This window comes from Balaenoptera physalus (genome assembly GCF_965194825.1).
Source record: "Balaenoptera physalus genome assembly, chromosome: 15".
NCBI lineage: Eukaryota > Metazoa > Chordata > Mammalia > Artiodactyla > Balaenopteridae > Balaenoptera > Balaenoptera physalus.
This window is the reverse complement of record NC_138894.1, coordinates 58,371,780-58,387,689: the sequence shown is the minus strand read 5'-3', so window position 1 is coordinate 58,387,689 and position 15,910 is coordinate 58,371,780. Positions and strand designations below refer to the sequence as shown.

General features: G+C 34.7%; 1 protein-coding gene across 2 annotated transcripts in view; it reads right to left on the bottom strand.

Annotated features, from left to right (window-relative positions):
- FBXO11 (F-box protein 11) overlaps nt 1-15,910 on the bottom strand; it is a 100,298-nt gene that overhangs the window by 9,648 nt on the left and 74,740 nt on the right. Inside the window, exons 2-12 of one of the 2 annotated variants that reach the window (XM_082427690.1) lie at nt 15,427-15,554; nt 15,200-15,284; nt 14,621-14,765; nt 12,509-12,638; nt 11,595-11,678; nt 11,378-11,510; nt 10,153-10,259; nt 9,955-10,066; nt 9,766-9,872; nt 9,549-9,686; nt 1,341-1,558 (exon numbers count right to left, since the gene is read on the bottom strand). In XM_082427690.1, coding sequence (XP_082283816.1) covers nt 1,341-1,558; nt 9,549-9,686; nt 9,766-9,872; nt 9,955-10,066; nt 10,153-10,259; nt 11,378-11,510; nt 11,595-11,678; nt 12,509-12,638; nt 14,621-14,765; nt 15,200-15,284; nt 15,427-15,554 — 1,387 coding nt within the window. The remainder of the gene's footprint in view (nt 1-1,340; nt 1,559-9,548; nt 9,687-9,765; nt 9,873-9,954; nt 10,067-10,152; nt 10,260-11,377; nt 11,511-11,594; nt 11,679-12,508; nt 12,639-14,620; nt 14,766-15,199; nt 15,285-15,426; nt 15,555-15,910) is intronic. The other variant, XM_082427689.1, reaches the window with a different exon arrangement.

Below are 15,910 nucleotides of genomic sequence, written 5' to 3'. Positions count from 1 at the left end.
AATGAGGGACTAGGTGATTTCCCTTCCAGTTCTTTCTAAGACTTAAAGCTTTGGAAAAGCCACCTAGTATTTGAGACGAAATAGCATTCTTAAAAATTCACCTCGGGCTTCCCTGGTGGCGCAGTGGTTGAGAATCTGCCTGCCAATGCAGGGGACACGGGTTCGAGCCCTGGTCTGGGAAGATCCCACATGCCGCAGAGCAACTAGGCCCGTGAGCCACAACTACTGAGCCTGCGCGCCTGGAGCCTGTGCTCCGCAACAAGAGAGGCCGCGATTAGTGAGAGGCCCGCGCACCGCGATGAGGAGTGGCCCCCGCTCGCCACAACTAGAGAAAGCCCTCGCACAGAAACGAAGACCCAACATAGCCAAAAATAAAAATTAATTAAAAAAAAAAAAAAAAAAGATTCCACATCTTCCCCCAACGTTGGCCAAAAAAAAAAAAAAAAAAAAAAAAAATCACCTCAAAAGAGCTAATCCAGGGAATTCCCTGGTGGTCCAGTGGTTAGGACTCTGCGCTTCCACTGCAGGGGGTCTGGATCCCATCCCTGGTCAGGGAACTAGGATCCCACAAGCTGCGTGGTCAAAAAAACAAAACAAAAACAACAACAAAAAACCCAAAACCTATTAAGATTAAAAAAACAAACAAAAAAGCTAATCTATTTAAAAGAACTTTTCTTAGCTCATCTATAAACATTTGCTGAATAGTAATTAAGATGGCAATCACATAATCAACTTTTATAAAGCTAGTGGAAAAAAATTTGACAAAAATAATTCATGGTCTTTGATTAAATTATAATAGCTCTGTTCTACAGTCTTAGCCAATGCCTTTAAGACTGGATCTGTTTGTTTCCTTACTGTGGCCAGAGGAAGTGGTAGGAACTATTAAAGAAAGGTGACAGTTTGAAGTTCTGACTCTTTGTTATTCTTGGTCTCTCTAAGTATCTTTGAGATAATTAATTTCCTGGGTTATTCTATCTGCTGACTCTCAGGGGAAAAAGAAAAAAAAAGGTCATTCAGATTTCAAGGGAAGATCACAGCCCTATTTACTCATCTATAATGCAGTTTGATGAATTTAAAATAAAAATCACAGCATTTGCAATTTTTCATAAAAAGTATCTTACATGGTTTAGATCAAGAATAAAAAACAAACAAAACACCCCAAAATAAATGCAATAGCTATGCTCATTCAGATGCACAGACTTTTACTAGGAAAATCCATTTTATAGTAGTCAGGTGTCTAGGAAAAACAGTTAAGAGTTACAGCTAAGTACCTTAACTTTTCTTATAGCACAAAACATAAAGTGAAAACATAATTTCCATCCATAATTATATATAAATACCTTATTGTTGGGTCACTATTTGAGGTAATCCATACACCTGCAAAGTTGTTTGCATAGATTTTATTTTCAATGAACTGTCCTCTTCCTTTTTCATGAACATATATTCCTCCAGTCTGCCCATGATGAATTTCACATCGAACCACTGTGGGGTTAGCATAAGCTTTTACTTCAAAGCCTGCTATCCTGTTTCTGTGTATGTTGCAACTTTCAAAGTAACCCTGGAAAATACAGAAATTAAACCTGTAGGTAAAGCTACTTTCCAAAAAGAAATGACATTAAAAAGCCTTTTTAATGTATACCTCAAAATTTAGTATCAGAAATGTTCAAGAGTTAAGAATGAAACATAGACAGATATATACTAAATTTCAAATGATGCATATTTTAAATGTTTTAGTAAAACAGAGAACTATAAATTCTCTAATTAATGTGAGTATATTCAAACCCAGGAAAGAAAAATAGGGAAAGATTTATTCGATAAATGGAAATAAATACCATTACCAGTAAGAATATATATCCTTCAACAAAAAGTTTAAGTACTAAAGAAAATAAACTCTCATAGCCTTAAAAATGTCCCAAGAAACCAACTTCTAAAAAGGTGACCCAAGGACATAATCAGAGACTACAGAAAAAGACACACAAAATAATGTTCCTCTTAGCCCAATAATAGGGAACTAGCTCAATAAAATGTTGTGAAGGCTTATGTTCATGTTACACATACTATCATGTTAAAAGAAAAGAACAGTATATACTTCAAGATAGACTACATTCAGTATGATCTCAATTGTATCTGAAGAAAAACAACTTGAAGGATGAAACAAGAATATGAGCGTGATTAAATGAGTAGTGGTATTATGGATACTTACTGTATCCTTTATATTTCTCTAAATTTCTTAAATTTTCTATAACAGATAAATTTACTTATTTTCTAGTGAGGATAAACGTTACTGTAATACTGATATCCTAAATTCTAAGACTCAATCAGACTGAATGTTAGAGGAAAAAATGAGATAGTTATAAGATGGCACTTCTAAAAGCCATTTCATCCTCCTTGTCTATCTCCCTTCAAAAAGTGAACACGTTCTCCTCTCTTTAAATTCCCTTTAGCACTAAGTATTTTCTTATGCTACTTCCAGGTACTGCCTTGTACTGTATTTGCCATATCAATTTTTACCTGATCATAAGCTCCTGAAGAGAAAGGACTACACTAACTTCTGGAGCATCTATATAAAACTTTACACATGGTAAGCACTCAAGTAGGACTTTTTGCCAAATTCAGTAGAGGTTAAATAAAACAGGATGTAATTCTGAGTATTCTAATACACTACATATTTAACTCTTTAAGAAAATGGTTCTCTGAGAATAACATTTAGAAGTAGTTTTCAGGTTTCATTTTCCACAAATAAAGTACAAATCACTTATAACTTACCTGTTAACATATAGGTTATAATCTTATTCTTTTAAAAAAAATTGGGGGATTGCATCAAAAATGGCTTCTTAAAATATAAAAAAGTTTTTTCTTCTTTGATTTTATACCAAATAAAAATGGATGGACACCAGGTGTATGTATATAGACTACTATGGCAAAACTGAGCATCAAAGAAAGAAAAACAAATTCTAAAACAGGCTAGACTGAAAGAGCTTAATGTCAGACTGGAACAATTCAACATTTCTGGTATTTTCATCATTGAGAAGGGAGTGCAACTTGTCTCTCTCTGCCAGGAGTTGCATGACATGTCTGAATGGTAAACTTGGGAGAGAATAAACTGAGTATGCTCAATTCAGCTTCACCCTTTTCCTCATGGAAATGAGCTACCCTTAGGGAGCATGCCTTCTGTTACTACCCCATGAACACTGCCTGTGAAATAAGCCTATTTCATTTTGGGATTCAGTTAAACAGACTTATTTGGTTCTCATTCTATGTTGTATCTTCCGATTTAACCTCTAAGAGTAATGAAGTTGATATTTCAGCCTCTTCATGGTACTTCATGGCTTTGATTTTTTTTTTTTTTTAAGAAATCCAGTTGGGATTTTTTTTTTTTTTTTTTTTTTTTTATTTATTTTTGGCTGTGTTCGGTCTTCACTGCTACGCGCAGACTTTCTCTAGTTGCAGTGAACAGGGGCTACTCTTCGTTGCGGTGCGCAGGCTTCTCACTGTCGTGGCTTCTCTTGTTGCGGAGCACGGGCTCTAGGCTCGCGGGCTTCAGCAGTTGTGGCACACAGGCTCAGCAGTTGTGGCTCGTGGGCTCTAGAGCACAGGCTCAGTAGTTGTGGCACACGGGCTTAGTTGCTCTGCGGCATGTGGGATCTTCCTGGCCCAGGGCTCGAACCCGTGTCCCCTGCATTGGCAGGCCAATTCTTAACCACTGCGCCACCAGGGAAGTCCCTTTGATTTCTTAATTTGTTCAGAATGTGGCAGGAAAAGGTATGCTATTTACTGGGCTTCCATGAAGATTGCAGTAACAGGCACTGTCATGTCCTGGCTATACTAGTTCAACATATAGTACTGCAAATATACTTTGCTACAGTATACCTACTAAAAAATTTTCAAATGCATGGATGCTCTTTCTCTGTTTTCTTTCTTTTTTTTTCTTTTTTGGCCACACTGCACGGCTTGCAGGATCTTAGTTCCCTGACCAGGGACTGAACCCTCGCCCTCAGCAGTGAAAGCACAGAGTCCTTACCACTGGACCACCAGGGAATGCCCTCTCTGTTTTCTTTAGGTTTCAATTTTGCACACCTAGGAGAGTCAAATAGATCCACTAGTTTACTAAGGCAAACAGCAGCCCCCCTCTCTTCATTTTCCCTTGTCCAGAGGCCCCCATTATAAAACCTGCTCTAATCTGAACTGGTTGCTATCGTCATAGGCACATGGTCATTTTACCATACTGTAATTTAGATTAGAGGTTAAAAATGTCCCCTAATTCCATCAGAGATGGGAGTTCTAATCTGTAGTTTTTGTTTTAAGGTAACTTTCAAGAAAAGAAAGTAGCAAAATTTTTTTGAAAAGAAAAAAATTTTACCTTCATGCTCTTAAAACCAGAAGCCTCTTACATTGCTACAATGGTGCTTTTATTACATTCAGAAAGAGAACAATCGATTGACTTATAGTTTTATAATATCAGAAGAAAACCTATCTATTATGGATTAAAGGATTCAGTTAATGTAATTTTGCTTTAAAGCACATTTAATGAAATGCATCTGTTTTGTTAAGAAATGCCTTTAGTGCAAAATGGTCTAATAATACAGGACTGTAAGTAGAAAACTGAACTCTACTTTGTCTTTTAAGATGCAAACCACAAAAGCTCCAACATAAATATAAAACTCCAAAGGCACAGACATTTTACCGGACTACCCCATATTATAAAATGATTTATTTCCCTATCAGATGATACCAGATTGCTAAGAGCTTCTTCTATATTTTAAAACAAGAGGTTGTTAACTTTTCAGCAGAAGCATTTCTAAATCTCTGCCAAATACATTACAATAAGTCCTTGAAAATTATCATTCTCTCAAGTTACAAACTTAACACTGATATAAAAATAAAAGGTGAGATTAAGTATTTTTTCATTAAAATTTTTTGAAGTGAAATAATCTTTCTTAAATATGATAGGGTGAAAGGCATTTAAGAGTTTCTCTTAAAACTCTCCAAATAAAACAAAAAAATGAATGAAAAGTAAAGAGAAAAAAATATGCTACCTTCATTGAAATAAATGTCTATACCCCAAACTATAATCAATCAAACACTTGCCAAATACTGTGATATCTGGATAAGGAAGAATAAGGTGCTGAGAGCAAATGTTACCATACACCTTTAGCAAGGTATGTTTCCCCAAGTAACTGTACTTTTTTCTTTTTTAAATAAATTTATTTTATTTATTTATTTTTGGCTGCGTTGGATCTTCGTTGCTACACATGGGCTTTTCTCTAGTTGTGGAGAGTGGGGGCTACTCTTCATTGCGGTGCGCAGGCTCTAGGCGCACGCGCTTCAGTAGTTGTGGCTTGTGGGCTCTAGAGCGCAGGCTCAGTAGTTGTGGCACATGGGCTTAGTTGCTCCGCAGCATGTGGGATCTTCCTGGACCAGGGCTCGAACCCGTGTCCCTTGCATTGGCAGGCAGATTCTTTTTTTTTTTTTTTTTAACATCTTTATTGGAGTATAATTGCTTTACAATGGTGTGTTAGTTTCTGCTTTATAACAAAGTGAATCAGTTATACATATACATATGTCCCCATATCTCTTCCCTCTTGCGTCTCCCTCCCTCCCTGGCAGGCAGATTCTTAACCACTGCACCACCAGGGAAGCCCACAAGTAACTGTTCTAATAAGCAAGCCTAGCCAATGATCTTTTACTAAAGTAGTGAGAGCTAGTGTCCCGAACAGAACACAGGAGAGGAAGGAAATACTCCCATAGTAATATTTTCATAAAAATAATTTAGGCACAAGAAGTAAATCTGAAGAAGAAATACACTAATGTGCAATTTCTATCATCTAAAACTTGTATTTCCTATTGAAGGGGGACTATCCGAAGTAAAGTGAAATGAAAGGAGAGGAAAACCATATTTCTACAGTCTGTCAACTGTCAATCTGAGTTAAGCTCATAAACTTAGAATAAATGTCTCAAAAATTTTATAGCAATTTGGCACTGTTATGATATTTTAATTTTACTTTATGAAAATAACACTCTGCAATAGATTGAACATTAAACAACAAAAAACAAAGAATTGGGGAACTGTAAACACTGATAGAAAAATTACTTTTAGCAGTGAGACTGGCATTGTTATGTAAAAGAAAAAGAAGGAATCCTATCTTTTAAAGAAAGACATATATGCTGAAATATTTACAGATGAGATGATGATGCCTGGGATTTGCTTCAAAATAATTCAGAGTAAAGAAGAAAATAAGCAATGTATGAGGAGGTACAGATGAAACAAAACTGACCATGAGCTGAAAGTTTTTGAACGTGGAGGATGGATACATGGGAATTCATTATACTATTGTCTCTAATTTTATATATGCTAGAAGGATTCCATAAAACAAAAATACATTAAAGAAATCAGAGATGAAAACCACATTGGAAACAAAACAGAAAAGAGACAAAACTATGTAGACATAGTAAGATTTGAGGAAATCACACAAAATTTAAAGGAAAAGAACAAAACAATACAGAGCAATGTAAGTAATAGAGAAAATAGCCAAGTTTCTAAAGAAAGGAACATATGGACAGAAAAACAGTAAAAATTAAAACAACACAACATTAACAACAACATATGGATACTGAAGTAGAAAAGCAAATCCCACCAAAAAGAAAAAAAAAACCCAGAATGATCTCAGACTTCTCAGTCACACTCAATTCTAGAAATATAAAAATGACTACACAATTCTGAGGGAAAGAAAGTATAATAAAAAACTGTATACTCAGCCAAGTTAAAAGGTAAACGGTAGGCATTCTCAAGTGGCAAGAATTCAAGCTACAATACCCATAAGCCTTTCTTTTAAAAATAAAATCAAAACGGCTAGATGACAAAATAGCCATACCAAGAATGAACCAAAATTTAAAAATTCAGGAATGGAAAAACTGTGATAAAAGGACTGAAGGTAAATAAATATAAATACAGACCAATAACTGTAGGAATGTAACTGTTATAAAGCTTTACAAAAGAAAAATAAGAATAAAATGATGGAGTAGAAATGGGTTGAAATATAAAGTATTTTCATCATTTTTCAAAGGGGGAGTTCACACTGTATTCAAAGTTTAAACATGCAGTTAACAATGACAAACTCTAGTCATACCCTTTAAAATTCTAGGGATGTCTTTTACACTGGGCATGTAATATTTTAACAAAAACATTAATTTATTTAAAATAAAAAAAGTAAAAATTGTTTCATGATTCATTCTTGCCAATACAGGAGTTTAAATTCTAAGTAGGTCATAGACAAGGAAAAGGAAAGACAATTTCAGAGAACAAACAATAAATATGAATATATATAAAGATAGAGAACAGTACAGAAACTAGTTTAAATGTTTATTCTGATGTTCTCTGAAATTCTATAAAAAACAAAGTCAAACTTTAAAAGGTTAACCTTAGTGATGTCATCCTACCAATCATGGGCAGCCAACACAAAGAATACTTGGAATGAAAGAACATTCTACCAAAGGATTTTAAAGGATTGTATCACAATACTAAAACAGATGAGAGAGGCCCAAGATATGCTTTATTTCCATCCTTCCTTTATAAATCTATAATACCTTACAAATCTCTTCATCAATCCTTAATATATATATATATCTACAGGACTGGCTAAGATTTGCTTTTTAAAAAAGTTATAAAATTTATAAACCTAAATCTATAAAAAGTAAACTGTATTGGGGGGGTGTGAAGAGTAAATTATTATAATGAATTTTAGTAACTGACCATCAGCATTAGGTCTTTTAAAAATGCGGAAATTTACTCAGGTTAAAGTTATTTTGGTACCTCAAATCATTTGTGAATGAGACCAGAGGCATGCATAAATATGATACTTGAATTGTAGGTAACTCTGGGGTAAAGTCTAAAGGCAACACAGGCAAAGAAATATTAGCATAGTATAGTTCCATTACAAAAATGCAAGCTCCATTTAGAATTCCACTTAAGAATTATTGTCAGAACTTCTCTGGTGGTCCAGTGGTTAAGACTCTGTGCTCCCAATGCAGGGGGCACAGGTTCAATCCCTGGCTGGGGAACTAAGATCCTGCATGCCACACAATGTGGCCAAAAAGTAAATTAATTAAAAATAAAAAAAATTTTTTTTAAAGAATTATTGCCAATGCGGGCGGCCCTCAAAGGGGCGGGGAGGCAGATTCTCAAGACTCTTATGTTTTGATAACCTCCATACCTTTGCCCAGACTCCCCAATTCCCAAACTCCCCTCTTCCCCACTCCTTGGAAAAAAGAGCTACAATCTGCAAAAAAATGTCAATTTTTAAATTCTAGCTGGAGAAGGGCAAGTGGTCATCTCCACTGTGCCTTCTTATCTACAGGCCCAAATTACAGCCTGAGTTTTAAGTGAACTGTTTTTCTCAGGTTACGGTTACCCCAGGAATATAATAAGCTGGATGGTCTGAAACTATTTACATCTAATCAGAACTTGATAAAAGGGTACTCTTCATGGTCTAGTTCAGTTTTTAAAAAAAGAGTCCTACATTAGGGTTTCAGACGCAAAAAATGAAAATAAAAAATTTTCTTCGCTAACTGACAATTTGTATATGTCAATTCAACGTTCCAAAGTTGCGTGATTAATATCATATAATAGCAATAAAACTTCACCATACCCTTGTTTGTCATCACATCAAACCTCCTCTCCTAGCTCTGACTTCTTAACAAAAAACGTTGCCAATGCTGTACTAGGACTTGAAAATTACTTCAACAAAAATTAGACATTAGGGAATTCCCTGGCAGTCCAGTGGTTAGGACACTGTGCTCTCACTGACGAGGGCCCGGGTTCAGTCCTTAGTGGGGTAACTGAGATCCCACAAGCTGTGCAGAGCGGCAAAAAAATAAAAATTAGACATTAAATGAAATGAATGCCTGAATAGGCACCCAAGAACATTACTTTTGGCCTAAGAGAGCTCAAAAAGTCATGTCTCTATAAAATTGTGTAAAATGACATAGTAGTAACTAAAACATAATATCATCCATATAAAGATGCCTAATTAACTGCTGCATAAGAATTTTAGAACTGATATATTATCATCACTGTATTTCTTATTAAAGTTCTACCAGTTAAAAAAATTTTTAAGAGGAATGAAATGGAAGTCAAACTAATGATGAAACTATTGTTTCTCCAAGTGTGGTCTACAAACAACCTGCGTTAAACTCACTTATGGTGCTTATTAAAAAATGCATATCCTGGGCCCCGTCCTTAAAAATTCTGATTTATTGTATCTGGGTGATTTTTATGCACAGTTACATTTGAGAACTACTGGTTTAGACCTTACTCCCCTCAAAGATCACATCAATTCCCTAAGGACTCCATCTTCCGTACATGTATATAATGTTAGATTCAAGAATTTATAGAATTGATACTGCATACTGACTTTAGAATATAATGCTGAAATCTTCTTTTAAACCTACACTTTTCAATTCAGCATTCTAATGACGATAAAATGCTGACACCTATTTGAAATTTTAACTGATATGACATCAGTTTTTCTATTAAGAATAAATGTTCTTACCATGCCATGATCAAATGTGAACACACCAACGTCACGTCCATGATGAATATGATTCCGTCTAATAATTGGGTTTCCATGATTTTTAACCCAAATCCCAGCTAAAGCATTATTGGAAATTTCATTATCTTCATATATTCCCTACAACAATTAACCAGAAATAAACATTAGTAGAGCTAAAAAAAGAAAAAAGAAAAAAACCCACAAAATTAAAAAATACCTGTGCATGATCTGTTATATAAAGTCCAACATTTTCACAGTCACTGATGTTACAGTGCTTGATAGTGGGACATGCTCCTTGACCACTAACACATACTGCAGAGCCAACTGTAAGAAAAATAATTTATTTAAAAACCTACTGGGCAACACAGTGACTCATTTTATAATAAAACGTAACGGGAACACTAACCTGTACATGTACTTCGGATGATACAGTGATCAATAATAGGGCTACAATTTACTGTAATCTCTAAGCAGTGGTGTGCATTGTGGTGTTGAGCAGATTTGTCATCAGGGTTAAACTGAAAAGTAGAAATTTTGTTTGAAATAAACAACCACTGCCTTAATGATTTCCACATACATACTTAAAAATTAAAAAATGCCTTACCCTTATTGTCATATATCCAACATAAGCATCCTCGGAACCTTCCATAAAAACGAAGGTTGAATCTCTAGTGTTTTCAATTATAACTTTGTCTGCTACTTTTCCAGGTGCTACGAAGAAAATATTTTAAAGCATATTACCTTTATCAGACAGATAAAATGGACATTTAAAAATTACTTTTTTAATCAGTAAAAATACTCTGCCATAAAACTAATAATTCAGTACTGCCCTTTTTACGGCTTTTAAATTGGGTACTTTTTTTGGAGAGGGAACTTTTAAAGAACATTAGTATTGAGTAGATAGATAACTATGTTTCATTGGCCTTCATACAGGCAGTCATACTTAACATGGACATTATCTGAGTACCATTATACACAAATCCATGTATAGTAATACTTCTAATAAGATTCAACTACAAATAGTATTTAGTATCAAATGCAATGGCATATTAAAAAGTGGGTTTCTTGTGGAAACCAAATCACAACCAGCAGCACCAGAAAACAAGGCTCAGGGAGAAGAAAGAAAGGGATGATGAGCAGGGAGAGAAAGAGAGAAACTTCTTTATTTAAACTTATTTCCAATACTGGCCTTGATTTGGAAAGTAATGGAAATCAGTAGGCAAAATTTTCTATACTCTCTCCTACTTTTCTTTGAGGTGGAAATGGGGGAGGGAAGAAGAAAGAGCAGTAAATGCAAATTTCATTAACTAGTAACAATTAACTAGCTATCTTAAAATGGTCTCGTACTACAGTATCCTTAAAAAAATCAGATATACCATAAATCTTCAAATAACTGATCAGTGCTCAACAAATACTACATTTCTTCTTAGAAACCTGACCGTAAAAACAGCTTTGAAACAGTACAGAAAGTATTTTAAAAGTACATTTGTTTCATTAAAAATACAGCAATAAAAACATTATCTTCTGTATTTTCAAATAAAAGATAAAATTAACCAATATTTTTCTCTCCTTAATGAACAACTAAAGCAGCTGGACAAAGTACTGACATCAAGAAATACTCACATCCCCCCAAAAAGAAATAGGTACATTTATAATTTCTGAACTCTAAAGTTTTCATTTCCATCATATAAAATATACATGATATTTCGTATTTTTTCCTACAATTAAGATATTATCAAGGTTCATCTGGATTTTAAGTAACTAGCATTTTAAAAAGCCATCATGTAAATAAAATATTAATATTCTAATGACAATGCATTTACACATACCTGCACCAATCATGGTGATTGGAGATTCAATATATATCCATTCATCAGTATATATTCCAGAATGAACAAAGATAAGTCCATCAAAATGAGCTTCTTGTACCCCACCAAGAGCATCTTCAATTGTATCGTAATACTAAAAAAAAAAAAAAAAAAAAAAGTCAGTATAGAACTGTAAGATCATCATTTTAAATATTAGAAAAAGACAAATCAAACATACCAACATATTTTCTCTTCCTTTGTATCTTGCAGGGTTACTGTAGAAATGTTCAGCAAATCCTGGCTTTACATGCGCACCTTTATACTAAAACATCAAAAAAACCAAAAACAAAAACACAAAAACAAATACTGACTACTAACATAAATACTATAGTCTAAATTAATTTAGTACTATATGAATTTTTCATTAATTATCAAAAACAATTATCAGTCCAACAAATTTTCTGTTGCATATTGCAATGTAAAATCTAGAACAGTTTATGACTCAGTAATATCCAGTAAATAGGACATGGTTTTTCAAGCTGGAACAGACAGTTCTTTGCTGTGAGGGCTATCCTGTGTAGGATGTTTAGTAGCATCCCTGGACTCTAACCACCAGGTATCAGTAGCAGTCTCTTCTCCAGCTGTGACAACCAAAAATGTCTCCAGACATTGCCAAACATCCCCTGTGGAGCAAAATCACCCCCAGCTGGGAACCATTCGTAAAGGACCATATGAAAATTAAGCTAAATGTGAAACTTAAAGTAACTACTCAACAGTAATAATTTAAATATAAGTTCAAACAGATCCAGAGAAAGTATAACTGCTCTCAGGCTACTGATACTTACTGCTACTGTTTAAATGATTAATAAATATGTCAGTAGTGAAAAGAATTGTTGACTTTTTTGTTGGTTGATAAATGTCCACTGGCTTGAAATCTATTCTTTTTTTTTTTTGCGGTGCCACGAGTCTTCTGGGATCTTAGTTCCCTGACCAGGGACTGAACCCAGACCCTCAGCAGTGAAAGCATGGAGTCCTAACCACTGGACTGCCAGGGAGCTCCCCTGAAACCTATTCTTGAGTTTAAATTTTTAAAAAGGAACTTTTATTTAAAATATATAATATAAATCAGTGTTTTCCATTTATACTTCATACCAACTGCTGGAAACTCTCTTTCCAAGGATTTGGATGTTCATATTCTTCTGGATTAATCTGGTAGAATTTGCCAGGTTCAGGATGCATCATAGGGCGGGTATATTCAAATACTTCCATGTATAATCGTTTCCTGAAGGGGGAAAGGAATGAAAGATTTCTTCATAAAATGTCCTTTAAACAACTATAAAAATTATTTGAGGCCTCAAAAACTTATAAGAATATGAAAAAGCAGAATTTTAAATGTAAAAATAAAATTTTTGTCTAAAACAATGTAACTGCATATAAAAAACAGTCCACCCAAAAGAATAAGTGTCAATTCTTTAAAATCTGACTGTTTAGTCAGGGGAAAATAAAAGCCACCCTTACTGTAAAAGCCACATACAGTTTCACTTTAAAAGGATTATTTTAAATAATGATGAAAAATAATGATGATGCTTCATTTATGTCCTATCAAGAACCATCAAATCTTAGAAATGGAGTGATAGTAACTATTGTAACTTCTTGTACAAAGCAAAATGTTTCTTCTTCTGCTCTTCGTTCTCTTTTTCCTTTCTAACACAAATATAATTTTTTCATAAATTTAAGGTGTACCTTATTTTTAGCATCATAGAAGTAATACATATAAGCTGTTGTAAAATACAGAAAAGTATAAAGAGATAACCTATACTTTCAATATATTCACTATTAAACAGTTTACTGTATTTCCTTACAGTTTTTTTAGGTACAGATATTTTCACTTGTAACAGTTGTAACTGTAACACATAAAATTTTGTATTCTGCTTTTTACTTTTTATAACATAGCATCTTCCCATGTTATTAAAAGCTGTAAAAATCACTGTTAACGACTATATCACAACCCTCTAAGTAGACATTACATTGTTTACTTTTAGTCCCATCCCTTACTGCTAGACTTTTCCATTATTTCTAATTTCCCCTCACTAACTATGCTATTATGAAAAATTTGTAAATAGGGTAAACAAATTTTCAGAAGTGGAATTGCTGGGTCAAAGGGCATGCTTTTTTTTTTTTTTTTTTGGCTGCATTGGGTCTTCGTTGCTGTGTGCGAGCTTTCTCTAGTTGCAGTGAGTGGGGGCTACTCTCTGTTGTGGTGCACGGGCTTCTCATCACAGTGGCTTCTCTTGCTGCAGAGCACCGGTTCTAGGCGCGAGGGCTTCAGTAGTTGTGGCTCGCGGGCTCTAGAGCACAGGCTCAGTAGTTGTGGCACACAGGCTTAGGTGCTCCGCAGCATGTGGGATCTTCCTGGACCAGGGATCGAACCTGTGTCCTCTGAATTGGCAGGAGGATTCTTAACCACTGCACCACTAGGGAAGTCCCAGGGTATGCTTATTTTATGGTTCAAAAATACAAATGTCCGAACTATTTTCCAAAAGTGATATACAAAATCTACAGTCTTACCTAACTATCAGATTTAATTAATTAGCTGTTTTAAATTAGACTTCGTACTGTTTCTAAAAAGCAATGGAATGAAAAACATTTCCCATAATCACTGTTGCTTTTAACTGACAAGTAGCAAAAAAAGTACTTCTTTTATTGTTTTAAAAACACTGCCGGGCTTCCCTGGTGGCGCAGTGGTTAAGAATCCGCCTGCCAATGCAGGGGACACGGGTTCGAGCCCTGGTCCAGGAAGATCCCACATGCTGCGGAGCAACTAAGCCCGTGTGCCACAACTACTGGGCCTGCGCTCTAGAGCCCGCGAGCCACAACTACTGAAGCCTGCGCACCTAGAGCCCATGCTCCGCAACAAGAAAAGCCACCGCAATAAGAAGCCTGCACATCACAACGAAGAGCAGCCCCCGCTCGCTGCAACTAGAGAAAGCCCGCACGCAGCAACGAAGACCCAACGCAGCCAAAATAAATAAAAGTAAATAAATTCATTAAAAATATATTTAAAAAAAACAAAACAAAAAACACTGCCTGGACTGACAACCAACATTTGTGATAAACAGGTAACTTGGAATTTATAAGCATTCTAATTTTCTTCTGACTATTTAACTGTAACCATCAACTCACACTCCAACTTTCCTACCATCTTCAGCATTTTGGGCAGCAAGTAATATATCTCAAGATAATAAGAAATAAATTTTCACTTACCACAAAATCGGATCATTAGCAAGTTCACTGAAGCGTTTACACACACAAGCTGCTCTACAAAGATCCTGTTCCAGCAAGTAAGAGAAGATTTTTAGAACCACTTCATCTGGCAGTTTCTCCTGAAGATACTGTTCAGCAGGTGCTGCTATAAAGAGATTAACAAACAGAATATAAACAATCTATCATGCTAGCAAAGACTTTCTCATTATTTAAAGAGCACAATTTCCATTTTGTCTAATGAACAGCTTTTTATTTTTTGACGACAATCATTTTATAAGCATTTGCTTTCATAGATGACACACATTTATTTTCTTTTATCTTGACTTGACAGTATTCTTTCTTTTAGCTAGCTAGTATGCACAATTTCAAAAACTGGTTACACTAAATATACAAAAAGGATTTTTATACAACAATTACAGTCAGAGATGGAGAAGGTGACGGTTCTCATGTTTATTCTGTAATAATCACTTTCTCAATCTCAAATGTACAAATAAACTACATTTAATTTGATTTTATTTTTTTGGTATCAAAAAATAAAAATTATTTGACCCTATTTCTTAGCTTTCCCATAGGAAATACCTGATAGATCTTGTGATTTTCCAGAGACTCTGGCACGTTTTGCACGATGACCAAAAAAGTTTTCTGTAGTTGAAGTTGAAGCACCCTTTAAAAACAAAATGAAAACTAGTTAAGCAAATATTTTTACCATAATCATTACTTCTAAAAAATGATGACGGTCCCCTTTCTGTTTGTTTCCTAACAATTCCTTCATTACACACACAAAAAAGCAGTTACATTGAACTTACCTCCATACTGCTCTTTGTAGGACACGCTGTTCTTTTTGGCAAAAGAGTTTTCCTACGAAGTTGGTATGGACTATTTTGTGCACCAGGACCTGATTCTTCTGCAACCATATCTGCAGGTACATCATCATCTGTTACAAACAAAAACAATATGAAAAATGTCACCCATTTTTAAGAAAAAGTTCTATGGATTCAGTAACTTTTAAAAAACTTTATAAATTTTTTTGGGGGGAGACACAGTTATTATACAAAATTCCAGCCAACTGGATAACCATCTGAGAAGTGCTGGATTTCTACTTCACTTCTTACTTCAAAATAAATTCCACAATAGACCATATGCTTACATACAATATAAATAAACAAAATCACTAGAAGAAAACAAAATTATTTTTTATAATGTTAAAGTGGAGAAGCTCTTTCAAGGTATGACACAAAATTGGAAGGCATTTAAAAAAAAGGTGAGGAGGATGTTCACGTGACGAGTGAG